General features: G+C 42.6%; 1 protein-coding gene across 1 annotated transcript in view; it reads left to right on the top strand.

Annotated features, from left to right (window-relative positions):
* Positions 1-890: 890 nt before the first annotated feature.
* DGKE (diacylglycerol kinase epsilon) overlaps positions 891-23,429 on the top strand; it is a 25,479-nt gene continuing 2,940 nt past the window's right edge. Inside the window, exons 1-10 of the mRNA XM_015428083.1 lie at positions 891-1,345; positions 7,678-7,837; positions 10,597-10,716; positions 12,265-12,408; positions 14,059-14,216; positions 17,331-17,382; positions 19,554-19,667; positions 20,648-20,719; positions 21,391-21,518; positions 21,759-21,870. Coding sequence (XP_015283569.1) covers positions 891-1,345; positions 7,678-7,837; positions 10,597-10,716; positions 12,265-12,408; positions 14,059-14,216; positions 17,331-17,382; positions 19,554-19,667; positions 20,648-20,719; positions 21,391-21,518; positions 21,759-21,870 — 1,515 coding nt within the window. The remainder of the gene's footprint in view (positions 1,346-7,677; positions 7,838-10,596; positions 10,717-12,264; positions 12,409-14,058; positions 14,217-17,330; positions 17,383-19,553; positions 19,668-20,647; positions 20,720-21,390; positions 21,519-21,758; positions 21,871-23,429) is intronic.

The raw sequence follows: 23,429 nt of genomic DNA, 5'->3' as shown, positions 1-23,429 counted from the left end.
CTTTGCTGTGGGGAAGCCGCTGTTGCATCTGATCGCATAATAGCGCATCAGACTGCAATGGCGCAAATAGCCGCGCTCCCCCCCCACGCATTTTCCGGCACGTCTGACCGGGGCCCTAGTATACTTAAGACTAGTTAGTATGGATTTAAAAATGGCCTGTGTTGTATTTTTAGAGGGGTGTATGTGTAATCTAGAGTAGGGCTGTCTGATCTAATTTGCTTTTGTCAGTAAGGCTTTGTATCAGTTTTTTTGCTAAAACAGGAAACAAATGCACTATAGCCAGATAGTGAGCAGAGTCCTCTGGCTGTATCTTCAGCTTTTGTGGTAAATTGCTGTTTTGTCATAGTTCTAGTAATTTACCATCCTTTCTAAGGCATTTGAGCAGAACAGTGTGTTTCTTCTCAGGAAACTGATGTTTATGTGTTTTAATTTAGCCACAAATATTTATTTAGTTAATTTATATCCCACCCTCCCTGCTGAAGCAGGCTCAGGGTAGCTTACATAGAGTTTTATAAACAGATAAAACAGAGAATTGGATGAAAATATAAATATAAACATAAAAACACTACATAAAGTGCTAATACATATCATATAGTGATGGCAAGGCATCAGTAGCATAAAGGTGCAAATAAAAAACAAAAGATGAGACTTGTAGTGTGAGGCCTAATGAGGGAGTGACCGTTAAGGTGATATGCAATGATAGTCATAGAGATTAAGACAGTGGCATTGTTGAAATGAATTTTGTTAATGGTGACTTCATATTGAACTGTGAACTAACCAGTCGGAGAATGCGATTATATCAGCAGTCATCCTGTTGGGCCTATAAGACCCCAAGTTACCTCCCTGTCTTTTGTTTGACCTTTATAGAGGAGAGAGTAAATCAATAGAGGATGGACAAGGGCAAAAGCAGCAGACTGATCCCTTCTTCAGGACTGTTGGCAGAACGGAGTTTGGCCTTTTGGACTCTTTGCTCGATCATTGTACCAATACTTATCACCTTGTGGTGCAGCTTTCGGCGATCACGGAGGCAAGGGCTGGTACAGGACATCGTACGCAAAAGCAAGCATGATTGGCAATATGTGGACCTCTTTAGCCAGCCCACCTACTGCTGCATCTGCTCTCAGCATATTCTCCAGGGAGCTTTCTGCAACTGCTGTGGGCTGTGTGTCGATGAAGGGTGCCTCAAGAAGGCTGAGCGTCGTTTCCTCTGCAAGGAGATCATGATGAGGGGTGAAGGTGGGGTCTCTATGATGCACCGCTGGATCCGAGGCAATGTCCCGCTGTGCAGCTACTGTGTCATGTGCAACCAGCAGTGTGGCAATCAACCCAAGCTTTGTGATTACAGGTAATGCTAAGGATACAAATGTGATCACAGTGTTATGGTAGAAGTACTGTGTCCAGGTATTTGCACCCAAGACTCGACCACCGTAATACGTCCTTTTGGAGGTCTCCTCTTGAAGATTGCTGTGTAGATTATTGCTGTTACACAACAGGGGTCCAGTGCACAAATGTGCTACACCTTTCTTTGTTGTCTGCATTGATTTCCTGTAGCTTTCTTTGTTCAAGGTGCTCTTTAGTGGCCATCACCTTCTTTATATCCCATCACAATGTCTCCAGTCTGCCAAAGACTGCTGCTTCTTTGTGTTTCTGTACATGAAGATGAAAGAGTCTAGGGCTTCCTAAGTTTTGGGCTCCCCTAACTGTTTCTGGAGAACATGTAAGATGTTCTTGTTGACTTTGTTGACACTGAATGTTGTGCAAGAGCTTCTTCTAGCAGCTTTAAAATACCTTTGTATATAAATTTTGGGGAGAGAAGATGCATTTTTCTTAAGATTATCAAGAGGCATATTCCTAGCTTATAAAGGTGCACCCACCTGGTTCCTAGTAGCAAGTGTTGCTTCCAGGTAACTGTGAAGGGAATCTTTACCAAACTGAAAAAAAGTTTGTTGTCTTGTTCTTCTTAAGGCATTGATTGTTAATGATTAACATTTAGCAGCAAAGGCTATCTGGTAAAAAATGGACTGGCTTTGCATATAAGGCCACAGAGAGAAACCATGTTGGCTTATTGAGATATGGTTGAAAAAATCACTTGCCTTATTTTCCCTTATCACTTAATGTACTGTTTGAGCGACTTGCGCAGTGCATGCAAGACAGCAAACATGTCTGTGAAGCACTATATGAGTCACCATTTTTATGACCGTTCCAGGGCAATCCTAAACAGAGCTGCACTTTTCAAAATTGATTGAAGTCAGTGGACTTAAAAAGCTGTAAAATTACTTATGATTGTACCGCCATTTCCAGAAGTCAAGCCAATTTGGGACTATTTATATAATATGTGGTTCAGTCTTATTTTTTAGTCGTTTGTATGCACGTTCCCTAACTTTCTAATTAGGTGCTTCAAGCCTCTGACATGGGCTTGACCTTTTCCCCACAAGTGCCATTGGTGGCAGGTATCTGGTTTAGTTTAAGATTACTGTCTTTGCTTCTGTTACGATACCATTCTTATTTGCTGTGGAGCTGGCATAACTAGGGAGACAGGATGCTGAGGGGCTCCAAGTAAGATTTCAATGGAGTGACTCTCTAAGAGCAAAATTCATCAGATATAAGAATGTGAAACTATCATTGGAATTCTTTCCCCACCACCACCACCACCATTGGGCACAGGTGTTTTTATTACCCTAAAAGCCAGTTTCCTCGTGCAGATCATCTGGACATTTATTTTGCAGTCATGTTTGTACAGTACACCTGCTGTATATTTACAGCAAGCAGTGATCTTATCTCATTGCAATTCTGAGATAGATTCCTCTTATTTCTTAAGGATGCTGTTCATAGTGCCAGCTGATGTATGCGTTGTTTGTGTATATAAATGGCTGTTTTTGTAGGGATTCTGTGTTGATCATCTCAAAAACTATGAGCAGTGTACTCTTCAACTAGAAGAAGAAATCCATTTCAGCTCTTATTTTTTTGGTCAATGGCAGTTACGCATGTAGGGTTTGGAGAGTTCTGGTGTAGCGTTAGGGGTTAAACCTGATTACAAAGGACCTGATTAACATTATCGAGACTTGAAATTATGGCACTACTTCCATTTAATTTAAATAGGGAGAGGGGGAAAGATGAAGACTACTGAGTGATAATTACTGGGTGGCGCGTTCATTGGAATGCGCGCAGCCTCGGTCACGATGACATTCTGCAATGTGAGCTAGAGGAATGAGTGCAAGGGATGGGATTTTAAAATGTTTTATAATAAGACTGGCCTTTTTCTTTCCCCCTTATGGAGTCATCATATATGGTGCTTAATCACTAGTGTAAACACCCACAATATAAAACTGAAATGCTAGCTGATAACCTTGAGGAAGGATATCCAGATGCCAGTTTTCCAGCCACTGTGCACCAGTTCATGGTTTTGGAATGGCCCCATAAACTTCAAAAAGCCTGTTTGCCTAGATGTGTTTGTACCTGGGGGCTGAAGGAAAAGACAACCCTGCCCTAGGTTGTATGCAGCACCTATGCCATCTTTCAGCCGGCCCTGGGAAGTGCTGCTTCTCTGTAGATACCCATGGGTGACATTTCAAGGGATTTTCATAGATATGTCAGGCCTCAGACAGATCCAGAAGGGAGCTTGCTGGGATTTCACCTTTCCATTCACATCATAAACAAACCTTCCAGAAAGCAGATTCTACTGAGAAACGTCATTGTGGGATGTAATTTGGATGCTGTCTTGATCACTGCATCTGTGACTGTGCCAGTGTAATGTTGCAAAACCTGGCACTAAACTAAAGTAATATATAGGTATGCTGGCATAAATATCTGATATTGGGATGCCAATATATATAGAATGTTTGACAATCATAATTTTGATTTATGGCCCTAAGTTACTCCTAGTGGGCAAAAACCAGACCACTTATGTGTAGATGCTATCATCTTTCTAATGTGTGAGGCATGGAGGGGCAAAAGACTGTGTAGCAAATGCTAGTTTGGGAGGTGGCAGATGGCTATTCTGCCTATCCTTGAATAAATGTGCAGGTAAGTCATTGCCAGGAATGCGCATTCATTATACTAAGAAATTCTGCTCCCAAGCTATCCCAAGTTCTATGCTAAGGGCCCGTCAGTGCTGCTTTTGGGGCTTCTTTGCAGGGGGGGGGGGCTGATTAGTCTCTTATAAATAAAATTTAAAATGCAATAATTAGGCAAATCAAGATACAGTATGCAAATGTGTGTACGGCATAAATGCATGTTTGCTTTCGGTTTTGCTAATCATGAAGGAGTGCTGATCCCACCACCCCCACTGGAAATATAATTCAGCAACTCCTATGGCTCTTGATTTCAACAAGCATTGCTTACATGATTTCTGGCTAGCAATCTAGTCATAAAAACTAGAAATCTGCTTTTAAAAAAATCAATGTGGAAATTCTCAAGAAGTTGAATTTTGTGTCTGGTATGGAAGGGACACATGTAGAACCCTGGCTAGAACTCCCTATTTTATAGGAGGAGGAAAAATTGAGTGCATGGGAAGTCTCTTTTTTTTACAAAAAAAATTGCTTTGATTGTCTCCCCCCACCTCCCAAGACATGTTCATTTGCTGTTACCTTAGATTTAGTGGTGGTTTCATAGTCTGAGGTGTTCAGGATAAACCAACACTGGGAAAGGCTGCCTTTGGAACACTTCTGGTATCTTTCAAACATGCCTATATATGCCAAGGAATAGGTCTAGTATATTGGGTTGTTGTATAGTATACTGTGAACTTCAGTACATGTCATATCCTGAGAAAGGGGATGCTGTGCTCTTAAATAACAAGTGTTGTGACAGGCACATGAAGAAAGCTCTTTGGAGTAGAATATACTGTGACAGCTATCTGCCCCCCCCCCCAGTATCCTTGTAATAGTTTCCAAAGCCATAGTTGCATGTAAAAACTCCTCTGTAATATGTTGGTAAGAGCAGATGTGCCAGAGGGCAGGGTGACTGTAGCTGTGGTGGTTCTTTTCACTTGCATCCACACCATCTCTGAGTTAGGTGGGCATTTCAGAAGTCAACCAAGTCAGCACTGCTGGGGTGTAAGTCTGCCTAGAAGCCACAGGTGCCTAGAAGCCATGCCCTGAATCCCAGATGTGAAGAAATGAGCTGTGGTTACTTAGTTGTAAGGAAACGGCACTCTGTGCATATGCAAAGGCGTTTTTTGTTATTAACTAGCATACTTTAGAGCAGAGCACTAATTCTGGAAGCAGGTTCCTGGGCTGAGCCCTGGCTCAAAGTAAATCAACACAGGATGCTTGTATAAATATTATCTCTAGTACTTGGGATATGCTGATGAAGCCTGCAGCCAGGCTTATTAACAGACTTCGTAGCAGATTTTTATATGTCAAAGTGGTTTGGGGATATGTTATGCAATAAGGTTTCTGTGTACCACAATAAGAGAGAATCTATGTGTTGTTGAAAGGTCAATGTCTTATTCTTGAACCAACCATTTATTCAGAACCCGTGCCTCTCTAGCTCTGTGGAATGCACCACTGCTGATCTCATTTTGAGATGGATTAGTGTGGAGGGCACTATAAATAGTAGTTGAAGGCTTTTTGAATCTTGTGTTCAGGTTGGAATTGTACTTGGATAATAGGAGTTTAAACATCCTATTTCCCCCTCCACCCCTCCCAACTTTTTTCTGGAATCTTGGTCTTGCTTCAGTGGTACAGCATCGGGGCTTGAATATATCCAATTTAAGTACTAATCTTCAAAATCATGTGGACCCAGTCCTCCTCCTCAACTTAGTCTTGAGACAGTTAGTGTGGTTTAGTGGTAGAAGTGTCAGACTAGAACCTAGAAGATCCTGGTTCAAATCCTTGTTCGGTCATGAAGCTAGGAGCCGATCATTCACCTTAAAAAAAATTAAACTGTATAGTTCTTTATTTCCCGTGCTGAATAATAGCCCCACTCATTCCCTGCCCCTCCCCAAAATCCCAGCTGTAAGTCCTAAAAGGTGCCACTTTCACCTGCTGGGACATATGTTGTCCACTGGCAACATATTAAGGCATCTGCTTACTGGAATGGTTCCTCCTGGGTTTCTGGATGCCCCCTCTCAAATGAGCCTTCCAAATGAACTTCCATGTTTGTAGCTAAGATAGAGTTAAAAGATTCTTCATAGCTCAGACTATTCGTCTTGAATTAAGGACCTCATTCACTTTATTTTGCAATATTTTAATATTAATAAGTTTGTACCAAAGTACGCAGTGTGCCTTTTCCAGCAAAGAACACCCAAGTCTTTCCTGCATAGGAAAGATATTTATACCTGGTCTCTTGCTCTCTCTCTCTGTTTACTATTTGAGGATGTAATGTTGGTAAGAGATTAACAGATCAGCATATGGCTTTCCTGGTCATGGTAACGGCTTGCATTTTCCTCTAGTCTTAACATTTCTTTTGGCATAATAACCATAATCTATATACAAAGCATTTTATCACTGAAAATACTGATTGAGAGGCATTTGTAAAACTGCCTACACCTTTCACTTTTTGAAACAGAGCACAAGAAATGATCTAATAGATGTGCACTTTTTAGGTAGCTGTACCAGAAAGATTGAAGGTCAAAGAAGACGGGGACGGCAAAGGATGAGATGGTTAGACAGTGTCATAGATGCAACGAACATGAAATTGAGCAAACTTCAGAGGACAGCGGAAGACGGGAAGGCCTGGCGTGATCTGGTCCATGGGGTCACGAAGAGTCGGACTCAACTGTGCGACTGAACAACAACAACCAGAAAGGATGCAAATACAGTATCTTGAAGGCTCTCACTGGACGAAAAGAAGGCAGAAAAACAGCCTAAAATGCAATCGCACGTGCCTGCACGAGCCCTGAGCCCCAAGGGCCAGCTCAAGCAGATAAGGCTTGCAGTGCTTCCAAAAAGTACTTGGGCTTGATTTCTGGACTCCCTGTAGTGGGTACCATTTGGGTAAAATGGCGAGGATGCTGAATTTTGACTGTTAAATCCTGGATTTGAACCGCACCGGGTCTAGCAGTCTAGTAGGCTGACAATGTGTCACAGGCCCAAGGTCATCCTGTAAGTTTCCGTGGCAGTGTGGGGATTTGAACCTGGATCTCCTAGAGTCTAATCTGAAATGCTAACAGCTGCTCTGCCACACTGGGGGTTTTTTTCATTCTAACCTCCCTCTCATGGCTGTTGCGAAGGTAAAATTTGGGGAAGGAACACTCTATATACTTTCCAGACCTCCTTCCTTGGAGAAGAAGTGGGATTAAAAAATGAAAGTTATGAGGCAGTGGGTGGAAACTGTTCTTATCGTGGTCTTGCTAACCAAAACTAAAGACTGGGTGCTATTGTTGAGGGAGACAGCAAGGTTTGGGTATGTTGGGCCCTTGCCGTTTTGATGCTTTGTAATTCATAACTGGTCTCTTGATTTATGCTTGGATGGAAATATTGAACCACAGCACAGACATGAACAGAGCATGTCATTTTTGGCAAAGAACAGATGATCAGTTGTATCAGCCAAAACCCATATGGCTGCTTGTGAGCTGTAAGAAATAATTGGGTGGTAGAGAATTTCCTGATTAATTACAGCTCTGTGCTGGCTGCAGCCTGATATCTCCCTCTCCCACTCCCCCCCTCACTCCCCCCTTGAAAAGAAGAGCCCTGCAATACACAGCAGCCCTCTGAACTCTTCTCCTCTTCTCTTCAGGTGCATTTGGTGCCAGCACACTGTGCACGATGAATGTATGCAAAATTCTTTGAAGAACGAGACCTGTAATTTGGGAGAGTTTCGCAACTTAATTATCCCACCCTATTACTTGTTCAGTGTCAGTCAGATGCGTAAAGACAAGAAAATGGACTACGGCAAGGTAAGCCTTGCTCTGTTGTATACCTGTGAATTGTGGAATTTAAAGGATTACTTGGGCTTCACCAGCGTGACAGCTGCTTTGCGTGTTCATCCTAATCTGTGGATGCTTTTCCTGTGGTGAGGGTGTTTATGTAAATGTCTTCCTTCATCTGATAGTTATTTATTCAAAGCATTTTTTCTTTAAAATATCGGTTGAAGTATCTACAGATGTCTGCAAGGTATCCTCTCTGCAAAGAAATGAAGTGGTAAAATGGACTGCATCATTTCAGACTACCAGTAGAGAATCCTCTTTTGGAACATGCTCCTATGTTAACTCCCTGCAAACAAAAACCAGCAAAGAAAGCAGGGGAAAGGTGGGGGGAAGGGTAGAAACTTTATTCCTGCTATACTAGTTTTTGATTGCATGGGTTTTTTGTCAATGCAAAGTAGCTTTCCAAATGAAAATCTATCACCTCTGTGCCAAAGTGGTGCAATTTGTTCTGCTGCTTTAGTATTTACTTCCTCCTGCATATGCAAATCAGGCCTCAGATGGGATGTGTGGGAAGCATTGGATCCATATGGGGTTTTTAGAAACTGTATTCTTTACCTGCTTGGGTTTCTCTTGAAGCATAGGAACACTGCTTTCTTGTGATGTTTGCCTTCAGGTTAGTACAGACAACCTTAAATTGGAGAGAAAAGAAAAGATGGCACGTGAATCCAGGAAAACATTAAAATGTAAGACAACTGCTGGAAGTGGAAGTGGGAACAGGCTGATCGATGCCCGGCATGAATGCTCTTGGTGTTGCCTGGCTTTTTAAACCTCTCTCAAACTCATCTAGCTTTGGAGAATGCCATAAAGCTAATCATAATGCTTGGTGTGTGGACTTTGAACGAAACCTGTTGATTTCAAAGGAACTTGCTTAAGATCAGTGCGGTGTTGTGGACTGGTGTAGAAGATCCCAGCTTGTATATGAACTCATTAGTCATTGTGGCCAAGACATGCTTTCATGTGAATTGGTTCCCCATCTGTAAAATGACAGTGCTGCAGTCCTTGCAGGGTTGTTGTGAAAACGATTGAAATAGGGGTCGCAAAACACTCTGCACTCAGTGGGACTATAGACATGATTCTTGATGAATTTAGGATTGCAAAACAAAAATTGGATTGTAGTTTTGTCCTTGGATCCAGTGGCCTGTGAGACAATTTTATGATTCACTTGCTTTTAGTTTCCCACTGTATCCTGAAGTAAAATCTTAAATCCCATCTAAAGTAATACCAGTCAAAGAGCAAGGTGAATAAAGAATAGATATGCTTTCCAAACTTGGGGGGTTCTTTGAGGGACATCCACATAACACCGTGCTCTAAACAGTCTCTTTCTAGGTGTTCCTGAACATTTCCTAAACATTTTCTTTCCCAAGCCCGCTCTGCTCCCATCTTTTTTAAAGGAACATTGTCCAAGCACAATATCTTGCTGTCTGGAAGGAACGGTGGCCTGCATTTTCATTCCCCGTAAATGATCCTGCCTGCATCTGCACCATTTTCCCCACTGCCAGCCCCTCACAGTGCAATTTTCCCACCATTTTTTTCCTGCTATGCCACCATGGGGCTTCTTGCAGACTTTACAGTTACAAATTCATTGCAAGATAAGATGTAAGAGACATGTTGCCCCTTATTGGCACATTTATTAATTAGTAGGAGAGGTAGGCTTACACTGCTGTGTAGGGGTCCATTCTCACACCCATCCAAATGTATTTCCTTTTAGAGGTTGTTGGTATGTTGAACTTAGCAAATCTAGCAAATGCATCTAGCAAATGCATCCGAATGGGTCATGACTGCAATGTATCATTTGGCAAATCTTCAAATGTGACTTCAACAAATGTTGCCATCTAGATACAGATTCCATCCCACTTGTTGCACACTTAAATCTCCATAACATCAAGCAGTCCGGATATGAATCTGACCGAGGTCCTCTGGACCGCAATGTAAGGTCTGTTGCCTGGTCTAGTGTTGCTAGGTCTTCCCTGTGTCCTGGCAGGGGGCTTCAGCCTGGCTCACAGGGTCTTCTGGTCACCAAATGCTAGAGCGTCTGGGTGATGTCATCACATCGGGTGAGATGGGGCTTTTGGGGGGAAAGGCTCCCCCCACTGGCCAGCTGGCTGGCAGCAGATTAGGGCTCCCAAGATGGGGAAAACCCCACCCACATCGGGGGGATGGCAACCCTAATCTGTTCTGGTGTTTTGAAAAAATAAGTGAACTAAACTAACACACCAAAATTATTTTTGAAAAGTTGATAATAATAATAATAGCTACTTGAAATATCCAAAGAAGCCTTTGAACTTTCAGCATGTCCTGAAACATCTCTTTCTTCTATCCCCCCCCCCCCAAAAAAAACCCAATGAAGAGTTCTGGAAGAACTGAAAAGCTAGTTTGCTATTTGCAGCAATTTGGCATCAAAATTAAAACAGTTATTTCACTAGTCTTGGAATCTTTTCATGATTTAAAAAAAATGACTAATATTAAAGCACACAAAAAAACAGGCCATGGGTGTGTGCGTTAACCCTTCAGTTTAGTGTTGAATTGGAAAATGAGCGTACGGTGCAAATTGCAAAGCTGTTTTTATGTAACTCTTATTCTTTTTACAACCAGCACAGAACGTCTCCCTTACATAATTGGTGAGCTTCCAAACAGTTTAAAGGAAAAGGAGAAGAGATCAAAGCCTCTGTTCCTCTGCTTTTCTACTCAGATAAAATTGTAAGAATTTGCTGTTGTTCTTTTTCTTGCAGTTAGCTTCCTCCTACGGACAACATTGGACTCCATTAATAATCCTGGCTAATACTCGGAGCGGGAACAATATGGGTGAAACGTTGCTGGGACAATTTAAGATCTTGCTAAACTCAGTTCAGGTAATTGTGCTGTTTTAGTTTGAGATGCAACAGTTAAGGTCTTGTCCCCCAGGTTTCTGGCTGTTGGCTTCTTTCTCAGAGTTCCCAGGACAAGGAGCTAATAAATCTCAATGCGAGAAGCCAAGTGGGCAGGGCCTATCTTGGCCTTTCTGAAGCGTCACATTCAACCAGTCCTCAGTTTTTTGCTTTCTGTGGGACAGGGTGGTTTGAAAAGCAGCCATGAGGACATCATAATAAATCGTATTTTGGGAAATCATAGGAAAGGTAATAATCCTGCATGGATGATAAACCAGGAACCATGGCTTGCTTTGCCCTTAAGGATGGGCTCTGCTCCCTTGAGCTCTCATGCTCTACCTTCTGCAACTCTGAGCCTTGGGAGGCCTGGAAACTCTTGTTTTAGCAGTGGCCAAGCAGTCATGGAGTTGCATCTAAAGTATCTGCATGTGTGTGAGAATTGTGTGTCCGTCGTCCAGTCTGCACACATTTTGCTGAGATCCTGCTTTCATAACAATGACAATTGCGTTTTACTGAGAGGCAAGGTGGATCATTTTGTATCCGGTGCCTAGGTAAATAGATGACATACAGTCGTTAGAAACATGGTATGGATGCTGTTGTTTAACTGTCAAAGGCATAAAATGCTCATTGGCTTATCATTGATGATAGTAACACAGCTACTCTTCTTCCCTCAATTTTGCTATGTCGGTGAACGTCTCCTTTCTTTGCCACCTCCCCCCCCCCATTAAATCTTGCTCAGTGGCCAGCAGAGAAGTGTCCCAAACCCCCAAGAACAAATTTTGCCTCCAAACAACTGCACAGACTGCGATTCCTTCAACACTTGTAGCTTGAATGCTGCAGCGTTGTTGGGATAACCTCCTTTGCAGGAATATTGCGGAATGGCCACAACTTGACTGGGTTCAAAAGTCCCTGCAGCAAGACCCATCTTACAACTCGATTTTTCAATCAGCTTCAAGCAGGGAGGGCGTGCTAGAAATACGACAAATAAATAATAAATATCAGTGCAAACTCCTGCTTGGAAATCTGAGAGGTGTTTAAGAAGAGAGGCGACAGACACAGTCTCTTGGGCATTCTTAGAAAAATTGTATATTTTTATTCTTCAAAGCTTTGCTAAAATATTCAGCTTGCTTTGGAAAATAGCTGCAGCTTTTCTGTCACTTGAGCCTGGCTGGGGGGAATGTTACAGGAGACTCTGACAGAAACCTTCTGTTCTTTTGCTTCCTGTTTTTCAAACTTGTACCTCTCTTCTTCTCAGTCTTGAACCCAATTCTTTCAATCTGGGCGAACCGAGATCTTGAAGTTCTTTAAGGGATGGTCTGATTTATTTTATGCCCCACCCACCCCCAGTATGTCTCCTAAAATGTGACAATTGAGTGTTGCCACATAGACTTAAACTGTGTATAAGGACTAACTTTGTTGACCATTTTGTATAGTGAAACATAACTTTGCATTCTTGAAGAGGATGTTCAGCCTATGAAATGCAATATTTGTTAGGGCAGCAAGGATAAGCTCCCCTTCTCTTCCTCCATGCAGATTTTTGATCTAACCAAAACGACCCCTGCAAAAGCGCTTCAGCTTTGCTCCTGGCTGCCTTTCAATTCTGCTCGAATCCTTGTCTGTGGCGGAGACGGCACTGTGGGCTGGGTCTTGGATGCAATTGATGACATGAAGATCAAGGTATAGCGTTTCCGTGTGCCTCTTTTTCAGTCTCGTCCGCAAGTTCATTATTCTAGTGACTTGGTGTTCGGTTTGTACCAGCTTCTGGCCCTGAAGCATTTAGTTATTTGTTAGTGTTTTTTAATCTTGTCCTGGACTTTAGGTTGGTGTACATGGTCCTTAGTCCCCGTCCCAGCCCAAAACACACATGTACTTTATACTCGCAATAACCAGTTTGTTTCACAGCCGAGTGAGAGTTTAAACCCAGGCTTCCCTGACACTGCAGCTACTCTCCTGGATGCTGATAGGTGCTCTTCAGGTGCAGAAGTCTGCTCTTTTTCCTTGTTTCTCAGGTTGACGCCTGGCCTGGCATCGGAAATGTTGTGTTGGGATTTTTGTCATTGGGAGGCCCTTTTTTCCCACTTCGAAAATCCCTACTGCAGGCTTCCTCTGTGTAGCAAGGTCAAGCTCCCCTTTCCAATAACTTTCTGGTGTGTTTTGTATTTCTGTTACATACATAAGTGCCGTCAAGTTGCAACCAGTGTTCCTTCTAAGCTGAGTTAGTGTGAGCTCACAGTTTTTTAGCCTCCGGCTCACACATTTTTGTCTTAGCTCAGGAAGGATGGCTCCAAAGCAAACCAATGTATGCAGTAGCCAAATCACTCGCTTACAACTTTAATGCCAGTAGCTCACAAAGTAGAATTTTTGCTCACAAGACTCCACAGCTTAGAGGGAGCATTGGTTGCAACCTATACGGTAAACTTTATTTTGGTGCTAGATCAGCTCCCTGATAAAAGGAAAAACACGTGAAATGTGAGAAGCACAAAACAATGAACACAAATTAAGAGGGGAGACAAAGCAATATCCTCCGCAAACAGGCAGAATTACTGGCACTCGCTGGTACTCAAATCAGCCGTTTGCCTATCCCACAGGCCCACAGGCAAAATTTGGCAACTTTGTAAGTTATTTTCTGAGAGGACTCAGCAAGGAGGAGGAAGACATACAGTTGTTCAGATCTTCCCAGTATGGTTGAGAGAATTGGAGCAATATACTGATCGGATGATGTTAGAGAATGGGCAGTGCAGCAGAACATGTTCAATAGACTCTACTTTCCCCTGTATGACATGGGCAAAGCCACTGAGGGAGCAGGACACGATGGCATCTGCCTTCCAGAAGGGCTGAAGGTAGAGCATTACAGCATGCTAGGGTAAAAATACTCCCGACATTTGGAGATCTCAAGGGGTCTTATGGTTACTCCAGTGAAGGGCTTTCAAGACAAGTGAGAAGCAGATCTGATTTGCCAGTGCCTTCCTCTGCAAAGTCTTCCTTGGTGGTCTCCCATCCAGCTTCCAAGGTCTAACAAGAGTGAGCTGTGCCATATCATTATGTATCCCCTGTATTTCTGTTGGTTACTCAGAACAGTATGTAACTGTACACAGCTTTCCTCTTGCAAGCTCTGTTCTCTTTACTCTTCTGTCATTAGTACGTAGCTCTGCAATCTGCTCTTGTTAGACTTCCAGCTGGGCCATTAATAATAGCCCTTGAAGCAGGTTTTCAGTTAATAGTATTTAAGCAGCCTTTAACCTTCCAGGATTAAACACAAGAAGGTTGAGGAGCAAACAGCTCTGTAACATCGATAGCTTTTGAAAGCTGAGTTCTTTTGTCTGGCAGGGGCAAGAGCGGTATGTCCCACAGGTTGCAATTTTGCCCTTGGGAACGGGCAATGACCTGTCTAATACCCTGGGCTGGGGTGCTGGCTATGCTGGAGAGGTCCCTGTGGAGCACATCCTACGTAATGTCATGGAGGCTGATGGAAGCAAGCTGGACAGGTGAGCTGCAAAGCAAAAAGTATCTGTGTGTTTCACGTCAGGGCGCTGATATTATATATTGAACCCTGAATTCTGTGCCTAATTAATAGTGGGCTGGAGACGAAGGTCCAGTTCTCTTAACAGTGAAGACTTCTTCCAGTGGAAGAGGTGTGTTTCCCCAGAAGCTCCCTGCCCTGCAGGAAGGCTCTGTGCTTAGAGGAAAGGATCCCTTGGATTCAGTTCTATGGCTCTGCTTCACTGTCTGCATTAAGAGTTAGTTACTGGCAATAGACATTGTTCTGTTACCAGTAATTCTAATTGCACTGTAAAAGAGATTAAAGAGAGGAGCAGTAAGCAAGAGAACCCCAGTTAAGCCATTGTAAGGGCAAGGGGTCGTGCAGAGACACAGCAACCACTGCAGATGGAAGCAGAGCTTGTGGTGATTAGAGATCAGAGACTCACTTAGTAAGCAGCTTTAGAGAAGCCTGGCAGTTCAGTATTAAGCCAGACCTTCCAGCACAGACAATAGCACCAGTGTAGCATTGCCCCCTTTATAAAATTGCAGCACGATCTTAATGGTTTTAGGTGTTTCCAGTGCATAGTATAAATACTCTGTATTTATGTGAATAGGTACAAATGGGGAAATTGAATAGGCCCCTCCCTTACATCCAGGTGATGTATTCTCATTAACATAAAAATCTAAATATTTAAAAACTGTTAGCAAGACCTAAGAATTTCATACATGCAGAGTTGCCTTCAGTAAAGTTTACTGCAACCATAGGATTTGAAAAAAAGCATTAAGTAACTGTAGGTCTTCTGCTAACAAAACTCATAGTAAGTAATATATGCGCCATTAACAAAGCACGAGAAGAATTAAAAATGCAGCAGCAATAGAGCACTAACTTGATGACCTTAGGTGTCCAGTGACAGATGAGCCCTTCCATTATACTTCCTACTGATAGCTTTTGTGCCTTCCATCAAAGCATCTGTTACCTCTTAGTCTGAGCCTTATTGGTAGTCCATTGAATCTGTGTTTTTGTTTGATTTTGTTTGGGTGTTAATGTTTGTAACCTCCTGGACTTTGAGAGGTAGTATATAAATACTTAAATCAATAGATGGTGAACGATGAAACGTATTATTAAATGCCAAAAAAGAGTGTGTGTCTTCGCCAAGAGAGAATGGCACAAGAACGGAACTACCACCAAGCTATCCCTGCTTCTTTGCAGCCATATGCTGAACTTCAGAAGACAAAGGTGCCCGCAACAGGGCCTGGTCAGATGACTGAGGCACATGGAGGAAGTGGGTGTGGTTCATACTGAAGGCAGTCTCCATAGCACTGAGGTCCAAAGTTATTAAGCGCGATTAAGATCAATACTTTGAATTTTGACTGGAGTTTATGATGTCCTGGTCAGTCTTTAGCTTTAAAACTAAAGGTCATCACAGAAATACTGTGTCCGGTAATACAAACTAAAGACCCAAGTAATCCAGCATGGATGAGATCCGTGGTTCCATATTCATATTTATTAGACTTAAACATGCTCCAAAGTAATAATCATTTTAAATGGTCTCTGTGGCATGAAACAAACTTAAAGCAAATACAGTCGGTTGCCAAGACAAGTAAAGACACTGTATAGGTCATCTGTTTGTCTAGATACCAAAGCAAAAAAAAAGTGCTGTTTGCATCAATGAATTTGGAGTTGCTGCAAAGATATCGTCAGTTTGGTGCTATTGGCTGTAAAGAACAATTTATCAGGCACATTAAGGCTAGGATAGGCCAAAGTTTGTTTCAGAATTGCAGACACTGGCAAGCAGCTTTACCAGCAGGGGGAGTAGGGCAGTGCTGGGAGTTAAGTTCAGTTACTCACAAGGGTTATGATGTCCTTTATTTATTTATTTGATTTATATACTGCTCTCCCCAGATGGACTCAGGGCGGTGTACAACAATTAAATTGTACAATACAATTGAAATAACATTAAAATAATAATTTGCCTAGAATAATATAAAATACCATCTTAAAAAATACCATACCTCAGCATGTCAGTCAAAGGTGCCGGCGTTCCCCTTGGTAATTTCATATAGGAGATTTTAAATCATTGATGGCTACATTATTCCATGGTTTAGGAAGGTGTTCTTACAAAGGAGAATGAAGATGCCGGGGTTCTCTTGAAGGCAGTTGAACTAAGTCTTAGAAAGAGGGTGGGAGTGGAAAAGCCTAGGGAGCCACAATATCCTTGCAGTTGTTGATATGGTGCCCAGGAGTTTCTCCACCTGGGGCTAGCTCAGATAAGAAATGGTCTATCCAGTTCAGAGAAATTCCATACGATGCTTGGGTTAGAATTAGTTTGACAAGGTTGTCTTGTCCTCTGAAGGTTGAAGACAAGCAGCATTGTATCAAAATGTGACCTCCCCACAAACTGTGCTGGTGTTTTTGTGAAATTGGCATTTGAAATGGGGTGAGGTCCCAATGATCCCACTGAAAAGAGGTGACGTCCATTAAAGGGCTTGCTCACTTCTGGGATCCTATAAGGGACTGTACTCACTACCTGTGAAAAGACATGTCCCCACTCATGCATGGACAGAAGATGGTACTTACATTCATCTGCTGTTGCGGACATGAAAGATACCTCTGAAGAAGGAACTTTGTAGTATGCAGCAAGACACAGAGCTGAGTCTGTGATCTTTGTAACATTTCAGGTGCCTCTTTTGGTGTAGTGGTTAAGTGTGCGGACTGTAATCTGGGAGAGCCAGTTTGGTGTAGTGGTTAAGTTCGCTGACTCTAATCTGGGAGAACCGGGCTTGATTCCCCACTCCTCCACTTGCACCTGGCTGGATGACCTTGGGCAAGCCATAACTCTGGCACAGCTGTTCTTGAAAAAGAGCAGTTTCTGTCAAGAGTTCTCTCAGCCCCACCTACCTCACAGGGTGTCTGTTGTGGGGAGGGGAAGGGAAAGGAGCTTTTAAGCCGCTCTGAGACACCTTTGGATAGTGAAGGGCGGGGTATAAATCCAATCTCTTCTCTTCTTCTTCTTCTTCTTTTATTGTGGTTTTGGGAGGTGGGTGGGTTGCCATTTGGTTTATTTGGGGGAAAAATGGGTTATGTGCAATTAGGTTAAGTAACAAACTTTTTCTTTCAGGTGGAAGGTCCAGGTAACAAATAAAGGATACTACAATTTAAGAAAACAAAAGGTATGACTTGGAAATGGATGAGTTTATATTGCAAGTAAATTGCTGTAACCTGGACTGGGCAGAAGGTAGACCATGATCACAACAACTAGCCAATTTCTAGTGGACCACCTTGGGCCTGCTGGGATTCTTGCAAAAGATGATGGGCTAAGTGGATCTTGGTTGGATCCAGCCAGAGTGCTTTTGTTATATGTTCTGAAGCAAAAATGCATATTCAGATTCATTAGTCATGTCTTAACTGTTGAGAATCCAAAGGATGTGCTGTAGACCACAAGGAGTCCTAGATTGTTAAAAAGTAGACTACACGTTGCTTTAGCCCATCCTGAGTTTTGCTGTAAGTTTGAAAAGAAGTGCATTTAAGTAAACAAGCTTTCTTTGTATCCTGAAAGCTAACTTAAAGATGAAAAGACATATACTACAAGAGCTCCTAAACTAAGATTCCTAATATAGGGATTTTTTCACTACCAAAAAACCTCTAACTTCCGTCCCTCACAGTTCTCAAGCACATTGGACGTGGTTCTCACAAATGATGTGATAACTGTGCTGATTACTGGTGGGGGCTCATACGATGGAATGCTCATCCACATGTGCCCTCCCCCAACCCCCTGCATTTAGAAGCTAGCTTTTTGGAGAGAAGGAGCCTAGACTAGTTTTTTTCTGAAATCTGTGTGAAAGAGGCTTCATCATAGGGAGCCTCACTTATTGTCTGAAGTGACACAGTCTACATGTGGGTTTAGCATCGTCTCTCTTTGTGGTACATTTATTTTGTTTATTGTTTGGGAAAATGTTATGCTGCCTCTCTGGGAAACTTGCCTGAGGCGAGTTACAAAATGAAACATAATAAAAAATGAAACATTAAAATATAATATTAAAAGCCCAGCCAGAGTGTAAAAACACTGAACAATTTTAAATGAATTTAATAGTGTCCAAGTAAAAGCTCTAAAAGAAGGGTGGTCAAAAATTAACCCTTTAATTAAAAGCCTGGCTAAAAAGAAACATGTTTTGGCCTGGCACCTGAAAGAGAGCCTCCAGGGAAAGCACATTCCATGAGCAAGAAAGCCATGCCTCTAGTTGCCTCCTGCCTCAGTTCTGAAGGCGGGGGCACAGAGAGCCAGGCTTGTGAGGCAGATCTTAACTGGTGTACTGGACAATATGGGAGGAGGCAGTCCTTCAAGTACCTTTTAAGCCAGCCTTAAAAGTAAGAACCAGTACTTTGAATTGTGTATGAGGGGGGAAACGGGCAGCCAGCCCAGGTCTTTCAGAATCAGAGTGATACATTCCTTGTATCTAGCTCTGGGCTACCTTATTTTAGACTAGTTGAAGTTTCTAGACCATTTTCAAAGGCAGCCCCACATCCAGTGCATTACATTATTCTAACCTGGATATAGTCAGAGCATCAATTGCTGTGGCCAGATCATGTGTATATGTATAAAGCCTCTCTATAGGACTTTCATGGTGTGCATTTGGGAACAGTTGAACATTCTGAACTGTAAGGAGGCTGAAACTGTGAGGATTTCAGAGTATTGGTATAGTGCCCAATCACTACCAATATACGAAAAGCAAGGGGTGAGATCTGGTTCTTTGCTTTTAAACAGGAAGTATAACATGTAGGTGAAAGCCTGCATTCCCCACACACACACACACACAGACACACCTCATTGTACTCAGTTGTTCAGAAGAGGTCTTCTCCCAGCCCTTACCAGAAGTGGAAGAAAAAAATGCTTAAATCTGTGACGTGCAGAGAAGGAAGGAGCAGAGTTGGGCTTCCCTCACCATTGTGCTCCATTTTCTATTTGAAATAGACATGTGACCTACCTCCTTGCTATATATGTGAATAAAATATACTTGGATTTATTTCTCCACTGTGACTGTTTTGGTTCAAAGTGTTGGGCTGTTTTTGTGTTGTGCAGCCTGAGCCTCTATATGTTGAGTCCCTTTTTATTCATTGGGATTAATTCTCATGTAAGTAGGCATACAAGTACTGTCTAAACAGACTTTTTACAAAGAAGGAAGTCTGCATATTATTTTGGTGTACACAGTACACCAAAGGACAGTACTAATTGTACTAAACCAACTAATTACAATGATACAGTAAGATATCTTAGTTACATACCATTCTTGTTGTTTTTCCAAGGGATTTTTCAAGCTACTTGTTCCATTTCCCCCCTCTTCAGGTCTTCACAATGAACAACTATTTTTCTATAGGGCCAGATGCTCTCATGGCTCTAAATTTTCACGCGCATCGTAAGAAGTCTCCCTCTCTGTTTTCCAGTAGGATTATTAACAAGGTATGCCGGGTAAAACCAAAACCTTCTACATTCCATTGGGTTGCAGTTGAGGAAATGATTTGGTTTGTTCCTGTACACCTGCTGTTTACAAACCTGTAATAAATCTGGCAGACCATGGCACTCTCACCACCACCACCACCTTCCGCAAGGCAGTAGCATACTTGGGAATCTTGATCACCATCTGATTTAATTTGACTGAATTTTATTGTAGCTTTAAATGGTTTACCTGATATATGTTGTATTATCTACTGTTGTTCACCGCCCTGAGCCCTGTTTACAGGGAATGGGTGGTATAAAAATAAAATCAAATTTAATAAATAAATAATGACTCCTGAACTGCAGAACTGTCTCCCCCTTTTTAGTGGGGTTTTAATCTTGCATTTCAAGCAGTGCATCAAAGGAATACAGATATATTTTCGTCAGATATCTGCATTCATTGAGCATGATTCACCAAGACTCTCTGGGAGCACCTGAACTTTGATAGTACTGCAGGGAACACAAACTTTCCTCATTTAAAAACTTCCTTGCACAAAGTTTGTCTTAAACTAAGTCTGCTCCCAGAGTCTCATGGTGATTACTCTATAAATGTGACTATTACTTGGACCTGAAGTACCACCCTACTTCCAGTGTTTTATTTTCTGTAGATAGTGATAGCATTTGCAGCAGGAACTGGGATATATCTGAAATTCCATAGGTATTTTGCAACCTGGAAAACATACAAATGCCAGAATACATTTTGAGTTTGAAATTGGATGCAGAAAGTCTGTTATCCAGGTTTTATAATTCTGTTCTGGATGTTCACGGTGACTAATAGGGTCAAAAGATTGCCATGTGCCTTAGTTTAGGAAATTCGAGTGCATTTTTTTCCTTCCCTTTCTTTCCTTAAATCCTAAGAGAAACTTAGTTTATCAATGATAATCATTTGGAAAACACCTTCATGTTCAGTTTTCTGTAACATTCCTTTCTCTCTTTTTTTTAAGGCAGTTTATTTTTTCTATGGAACCAAAGATTGTTTAGTGCAGGAATGTAAGGATTTGAACAAAAAGATTGAGGTAAGAGCTATTTTTGTCCACCCAAGAAGTTGCTTTGCTTTTTTCCTCTCTTCCCAAGAAAAACACTTATAAGGCAGTAGACTCCAGAATGAAAAGAGTCTGAGGCTTGATCTGCACAATGAGATGATTGGGCTGACTACTTTTGTTTGTGGATGGCAGGAGAGAGGTCAATTTTCCATGCACCCCTACTTTAAAAACTCCTAGCAAATATACATACAAGTGCTGTAGGGAGATAAGCCCTTTGCATATTTAAACTCTTTTTTTTTTAAAGTAATCCTGCACTTGAAGTATGTCATGGTGCAGCCCATTCTGCTGCAGGCATAGATATGGCCTGAGAAATATTTAACTGAAGCGCAGTCAGAGGACAAATTACTGTCCTGGGCACGTGGGAATCAAAAGCATGAGCTGGGCACCTCTTTAGAGAAGTCTGGAGTGGGCTGCTCCTACAGTGAGCCATGGTTGGGTGTTTTGGATCACCCTTCTTTCATGCTCACCACGGCCTACTGAGCCATAAAATCAGGCTGTTGTGAACTGTTGAGAATTGCTCTCCTACAAGCAAAATTGTAGCTCCTTTCTGTTGGGGCAGAGGGCTCCTGACCTTCCCGAAGAGCTAGCATGAACCAGCTCATTGTTACCAAGTCACACTAATGCTTTGCTGTATGTTTTTAAAGCTAGAGTTGGATGGAGAGAGAATCGATCTGCCTAATTTGGAAGGGATTATAGTTCTGAATATTGGCTACTGGGGCGGTGGCTGTAGACTGTGGGAAGGAATGGGAGATGAGCTTTATCCTCTGGCAAGGTAAGGATGTTCTCTTGTTGTACGTGATTCCTTTTCTCATACTTTGGGGTCCTTCCATCCAGGGAATTGGTTCCTAAGTAAGGATGGCAAAATTGGATTGATTGGATTGCAAGGAGAAACATTTATCTATTGATTGCAGGGCTCCTATGATGAATAATCTAAAAAATGGAACCCGAGGTAACCACTGGTAATTGTTGGTAGTAAACATCTCTGCTTCTCTTCCCCCCCCCTCGATCTTAGGCATGATGATGGCTTGCTGGAAGTTGTTGGTGTCAATGGCTCTTTTCACTGTGCACAGATTCAAGTGAAGTTAGCAAATCCTGTCCGGCTGGGCCAGGCGCATACTGTGAGGGTAGGTGATACGTCGGGGCATAATCACACAACTGCTTCTCAGCTTCTTATTCATTCATTCATTTCATTTATACCTGCCTTTCTCCCAACTGGGTACCCAAAGCAGCTTACATCTTTCTCCTGCCCTCCATTTTATCCTCACAACAACCCTGTGAGTTAGGTTAGGCAGAGAGTGTGTGGCAGAGCGGGTATTTGAACCGGGGTTTCCAAGATCCTAGTCTGTCACTGTAACCAGTACACCCCATTGGTTCTCAGGCTCTTTTGATCAGTGCTTTGGAGCTGGGCTTCCAAGTGCATGACATGGAAAACGGCAGGTGTTTTGGCTGGCTTTCTTGGATTCCTAAGGCCTCTCTTCAAAGGCAGCCATGCAGACTGTGCTTGTCTCAGTCCTATTTTGCACTTCAGCATGGACAAACTGGGCAAAGCAGAGAAGGAAAACCAACCTAGGACCCAATGAGCTGAGTAAATGTCAGATGTCCCTGAAGTAAACACTGGCCCATAACCAGGGGCTTTGGAGTTAAAGACATCTTCAAGCTCTTGGCTGGCTAAACTGCCACTTCTGTCTGGAGTATACACTTGGCTTATCCTGGGTTAGTGCCTCTAGCTTTCATGGGGCAGCATGGATACGCCTCAAGCACGTGGTTCTTTCATGACATCCAGTTCAGTCTGGGATTTCTCTGGATCCTCCCAACTTTTTGTCATGAGCCATGTGCATGATTTTCAGCACAGTATAAAATCATGATGAGTCTACAAAAGGACAACTACAATATTACAATAGAAGCCAACTGTTCTTCTCATCTTTAATCTTTGCAGCCAATTCTGTCCCAAGGGTCAGAGCATATAAACATATTAAATGGATAGGGCGAGTTCCTGTTTTGAACAGAGAAAAAAGGTCAAAGAATATGGACCACAGGAAGACAAAGCAAACATAGCAGGAAAACATGAATCCCTTTACATTAATTTGATGTAGCTTGCTGTTTGGACCCAAGGGAGTCTCTTTCTCCTGCCAGTTCAAACACTCCCTGATTCAGATCTCACTCTGAACCACTGCAGCTGTCACCATAGGCATAGCATCAAAAGTGCACACCTCTGTGATGCAGGGGTGGAAAATGGTCAGCTATAGATGCAGTAACATAGGGACTGTTAAGAATGGCGGCGGCCCCATGGGCATAATAGGATATAGGGTATTCGTATGCCCCCCCCCCCCACAGTACTGGCCAATTAGACGGCCTCCCGCATGCGGGCTAAGGCTTAGAGACCGTTAGGTAGCTGAAGCTGAGAACTAACGCTCTCCCACGGCACCTAATGAAATCCCAGACACTACAACACCCTCCTGCACATCTGTATAGATAAGCGTTTCGGCGCACAGCAGGAAAAGCACAGAAAGGAATGCAATAGCAATTAACCAGACACAGACCAACCTTTCCAACTTTCAAGGCAGCATAGCTGACACACGGCTTGCAACACCCAGTCCAGATCTTCCGGTTTGAAGTCAGACTGGCCGCCCAACAACAGATAGAGCTGGGTTTCATCCGCATACTGGTGACATCTCAGCCCATG

This window comes from Gekko japonicus, unplaced genomic scaffold (assembly GCF_001447785.1).
Source record: "Gekko japonicus isolate JY-2015 unplaced genomic scaffold, Gekko_japonicus_V1.1 scaffold1091, whole genome shotgun sequence".
Classification (NCBI taxonomy): domain Eukaryota; kingdom Metazoa; phylum Chordata; class Lepidosauria; order Squamata; family Gekkonidae; genus Gekko; species Gekko japonicus.
The sequence above is the reverse complement of the archived record's forward strand: the minus strand, read 5'-3'. Positions and strand labels throughout refer to the sequence as shown.